Source organism: Berghia stephanieae, chromosome 5, assembly GCF_034508935.2.
Source record: "Berghia stephanieae isolate SIO BIC M18660-M18661 chromosome 5, UCSD_Bste_1.3, whole genome shotgun sequence".
NCBI classification, from domain to species: domain Eukaryota; kingdom Metazoa; phylum Mollusca; class Gastropoda; order Nudibranchia; family Aeolidiidae; genus Berghia; species Berghia stephanieae.
This window is the reverse complement of record NC_088364.1, coordinates 52,673,038-52,678,037: the sequence shown is the minus strand read 5'-3', so window position 1 is coordinate 52,678,037 and position 5,000 is coordinate 52,673,038. Positions and strand designations below refer to the sequence as shown.

Genomic DNA, 5,000 nt, shown 5'->3' with positions numbered 1-5,000 from the left:
TGACAATTTACGGTGCATACCGCTGTTTCATATTATTAAATATCTAACACACAAATAAATGTGGTCATAATCAAAATGTGTGCGGCTATGTGGTATAGTGGTATGACACTCGCTTTCGGATCGGAAAGTCCTGAGTTCGAGCCTCTCTCGGCATATAGTTGAGTCCTTGGAGAAGGCTCTTTACTCACATTCTCTCACCGTACTCAGGTATAAAATGAGTACCTGGCTGTTAACAACGTTGTCTCTGTCCGAAAAAAATTGTAATATCGCCTAACAGGCGTCATGTCCCGTCCTACATGTTAAATGTTGCTGTTGGCCAGGGACCCCTTGTAAAGCGCATTGAGCACGTTTAGTGGATGTTGCGATATATAAAAGCTCAATTTTAAGATTTGTCATATAATTTCCCCTATCAACAGTCCTTTGACATGTCCAGTTTTATACATTCTAAAATTGCAAATAATTTAATATACAAAATGTCAGACTTAGATTTATTTTTAAAACAGAACTTGAACGCAATATTCTCTTAATTTGCTCAAAGTGATGTATAGGGGTCCCAAGACAACAGCAACATTCATCATATAGAACACGACATTGACATGTCGCCTAAAAAGTGATATTCAATTGTTTGTTTTTTTTTCGACTGAGACAACGCAAATCATGATAAAAGATTTTCACATGAGTGCGTTGAGGTAATGTGAGTACAGAGCATTTTCCAAGGACTCGGCTTTGTTCCACCAACATGGGGACTCGAACCAGAGACCTTCCAATCCGATGGCGAATGTCATACAATAAGACTATCAAGCAGCACAATTGTATTGGCTCCCCATCCAAGAGGCCTATCGATAAAAAGTTCTTGTAGTTCGTGAACACCTAGATATAATAGTGAGTTAACGATTACGTTTCCAACCTACAACGATCAACGAACGACGAGGAAGAAAACTCAGATCTCTCCTAAGACTTTGAGGACAGACCTTCGTTTAATTCCTCGTCGTTCGTCAATCGTTGTAGGTTGGGAAGGTAATCGTTAACTTTCTAATAATATTATCACAACTGGCATCGTGACAAGAATGCACACAGGTAACGTGTAAATGTAGATAGATATAGATAGATGATAAGGCTATATTGTAGATTTGACGTGTATGTACCTTGTACATCACTATTATTGCCGTACCTATTCGTTATCATGGTTGATATTATTGCGATCACCCGTGGAAACAGATAGAATTAACGGTTGGTAAGGGAAAACTGGCATCTATGTGTATCTATCTGGTATTGGTTTGGCCTTCGTAAATATACCGTCACGATCCAACTGAATCAATTACCAGCAATTTTTCTTATGTGCCTTTGTGCGTAAGTGTCTGTGTGTGTGTGTGTGTGTGTGTGTGTGTGTATTTGTGTGTGTGCGAGCGCGCATGTGTGTGAGAGAGAAAGATAGAGTGGGTGTGTGAGTGGGTGGGTTGGTAGGTAGATGGGTGTGAGTTTGTGTGTGATGCAAAGACAATATTATTTTCTATCAAACTACCTATCGAGCGTAAAATAATAAGGGGCATGTATAGTGATACTGCCTATATATATATAAATATATATATATATATTATACATATATATATATATATATATATATATATATATATATATATATATATATATATATATATATATATATATATATATTATAACAGAGGCCATGAAAAATGGTGCTCTGCTTTTTGATAAAAAGATCTATTCATAAAATGATGTCTTTTCATTTGTCGCAGACAAAACCAATGAACTCATCCAGTTTGTTTACTGACTGATACAAAATGCTTTTTTTTAAATTATATTTTGTATGATGATGTTATCGTTGCTGTGGTCAATGTTTTTGTTTTGATTTTAGTTTTGGTTTTTTTGGGTTTTTTTGTTTTTTGTTTATTTGTTTCGTTGTTTGTTTGTTTGTTAGTTGTTTTTTTTTTTTTTTTTAATTATTTTTTTTTTGTTTGTTTTGTTTGTGTTGCTTTAACTTATTTTTTCGTGTGATTGTTTTTGATTTACTTATTTACAGATTGTTTTAAAACTTGATAACCTCCATTATAAAGCCAACCTACAGTGCACCACTTTATGGCTACTATTAGTTACACCATCCGGCCACAGTGTGTGTCGAATTTGTTGATGCAAAATCAACCTTCAGATCTGAATGACAAAAGTGCGACACGAATATTTTTGTGTAATGTGATTGCATGAAACAAAATCGCCAAAGGTAGCTTAATAACAGTTTTTCATAGCCCAGTTTGGCAGACCATTTCAGAAAAAAGAGGTTAATCTAAATTTGCAGAGACACAAAGTGAGGGATTGATTACACTCCCGTCGACCAAGCAATTTTTGTTGCACTTTTTTGATATTCCAAAATAGGAGAGAAAAATGAGGTCTTTTAAGTTCGTGTTGATTTTTTTATCCATAGTAGATAGTGAAAACCAGATGCCAATATCGATAACGGTTTTAGAATAATATGTCTTTGAAATCAATAAAAGACTTTATGGACACTGTGTGTAAATCAAATTATTGATCTAAGAACACAATATTGAATGCCATATCCATTGCACTTGATCAAACAGTTAAACTTAACCCAATTTTCTTTTTCTTTTTTTTTTTTACAGTAACACCATTTTGAGGGTAGATAGTGTAGACTTACATGAGCAATACATTCACTCAAAAACGACTTACTTCTTCTCCTAATGACTGATGAATCAGGGCTGGAGGGTCCTTGTTCATAGTCATATCCCACATCAATCTCCCCGTCCTCGCGATAAGGTAAGTAAGAGGAGTAAGGGGAATCAGGGTAGCCGCTGTCCTCCAAGGGGGCATGGATCTCCACTGGGGGAGCAAAAATGTGGAGTCTGTTGGGACGGATAACGTTTCCATGATGATCAACTTCATCGTATTCCTCGTAATCCTCAATTTCGTATCTGAAAAGGAGATGAAATGGTGAATTGAGATAGGCAACACAATTCACGAAATATTATTGATCCTTAATAGATATAATTTGTCAAGAATTAGGCCGGTTTGATTTAGAATGCTAATAGATAGAAACTATCGTCAACCGGTTGGAACAATTATCTAAAATAAAAATTCTTATAGGGAGGGATGGAGGGAGGTCGTAGATACTTAATATGACTTTATTTCCCTTAACACACTTCTTTTTTATCCTATTTGAGAGAGAAAAAAAATATATCTAGATAGTCATTTATGGTTTTTACTGACATCAAAGCGTTTTACAAGGAGTTCCAAGCTGACAACAACGCTTGAAATACAAAAGGAGATATTGCCTCTTAGCTGTGAGGTACTTAATGTACACCTGAAAATGGTGAAATGACCATATTCCATGGACTCAACTTTGCACTGCAAAACAAAGTGAACCAAACGTGTTAATTTTACTCAACTAATGCAAATAAAGATTAAAAAAAAAAAAATTGAATTGTGTAAAACGTCTTACCGGTGCCGGCTGTCGCTTCTGCTTCTGGGTTCCGTCAAAGACACGCCCACCTGTACCTGAGGCACGGGGAAGGTGTTGTAGGGCGAGAAGTCATCCTTCACATTCAGCGGTTCATGCTGTTGTTTTGGCAGTTGTTGCCCAGGAAGCCAGACGTTCGGTTTCCAAATATCTCGACGCTTCTTCCCCTTGTCTCCGACAATATTCTTTACCTGAAGTAAAAACAAATCTTGGTCAATTTCATCGTATACTTGTTATTTATTTCCAAAATCATAAGAAGACTAATCAATAAAGCAAAAGTTTTATTTGGATAAGAAGTCAGTGGTCTATTGTCTGGTATTGTTCATCAGTTCTAACAGTTCTAACAGACCCAACTACCAAATCCCTGCTTGGTCGTCAGAAGGGTGAGAAAAATGCAGACTTCCAGAAACCTAATAAGTCTATTTAGGTCTGTTTCATGTGCTCTACCATTAGTGGTGGTATCGTGACCTCTACATTTCATTGAGACTCGACATAATCTTTTTTGGACCCAGAAGTTTTAAGGAAACGTTTCTACAAGGTATGTTCAATTATTGATTAGGACTACAATTATGACGAAAGATGACTGTCTAGATATAATTTTCCATGCAGGATTAAAGGAAGTGTTCTTGGGAAATATAGTCACATCAAACGTCAACTACCATTACATCCCTCCCCCAAACCCTTTCCCAAATGGAACTTTTTAATAGTATAAATCTTTGTTCGAACTGGACGACGACATTTTCTCTGCATTAACTTTCTAAATCAAACGGGTTTTTATCCTTACAAATGTAGTAGAGTGATCAATAATCCAGGAATCATATGCAACTATCTCTTTTAACCTGACAACTTTCAGTCATTCGTGACCATCCAAAGTCAGTATGCTGAATAAACAGCCAATTGAAATAATGGGTATAGGATTGTGCATGTGTGTGAGTGAGTGAGTTTGTATGTGTGTGTGTGTGTGTGTGTGTGTGTGTGTTTGCATATATATATATATATATATATATATATATATATATATATATAATATATATATATATATGGGATCTATGGCTAAAGAAAGATTCACACTGGAAACGTTCTTATGTCATTTATTTTTTTCAATAATGTATTGCAAGCTTACCGGGTGAATAAAATGGGGCCGGGTTTTGATGACTTGAAGCTTCTCAAATAAGTATGTTGCAAAAATTAGATAAACATATACACTTATCAATAATTAAGCCAACTTACATCAAATCTGAATATAAATATTTTGTAACATATTAAAGTGTAAATACCACAATAGAACATATCTAAATATTACGTACGTTTGTTCTTTTTATTTTCTGGTGTGTTTTTTTTTCTTTGTTTATTTGCTTGTTTGCTTTGTTTTTGTTACTTTGTCTGGTTGTATTGTTTTGTTTTAGCTTTTTTTCTGTTCTTTTTTTATTTGGGGGGGGGGGGGCCTCCGGATTTTTAAGTTCCTCGATAAAGACCGACAAGCGTTACGAACGAATGAATTTCCTATTTACAC

At 35.4% G+C, this 5,000-nt stretch overlaps 1 protein-coding gene and 1 long non-coding RNA gene across 6 annotated transcripts in view; one reads left to right on the top strand and one right to left on the bottom strand.

Annotated features, from left to right (window-relative positions):
* LOC144973176 (uncharacterized) overlaps positions 1-5,000 on the bottom strand; it is a 70,641-nt gene that overhangs the window by 13,118 nt on the left and 52,523 nt on the right. For all 5 annotated transcript variants that reach the window (XM_078915300.1, XM_078915301.1, XM_078915302.1 and 2 more), the window contains 2 exons: positions 3,470-3,678; positions 2,701-2,942 (listed from right to left, as the gene is read on the bottom strand). In XM_078915300.1, the coding sequence (XP_078771426.1) occupies positions 2,701-2,942; positions 3,470-3,678 (451 nt within the window). The remainder of the gene's footprint in view (positions 1-2,700; positions 2,943-3,469; positions 3,679-5,000) is intronic.
* The window catches only part of LOC144973177 (uncharacterized), a 6,978-nt gene continuing 4,685 nt past the window's right edge, over positions 2,708-5,000 (top strand). The window contains exon 1 of the long non-coding RNA XR_013645510.1: positions 2,708-2,787. This is a non-coding gene — a long non-coding RNA (uncharacterized LOC144973177). The remainder of the gene's footprint in view (positions 2,788-5,000) is intronic.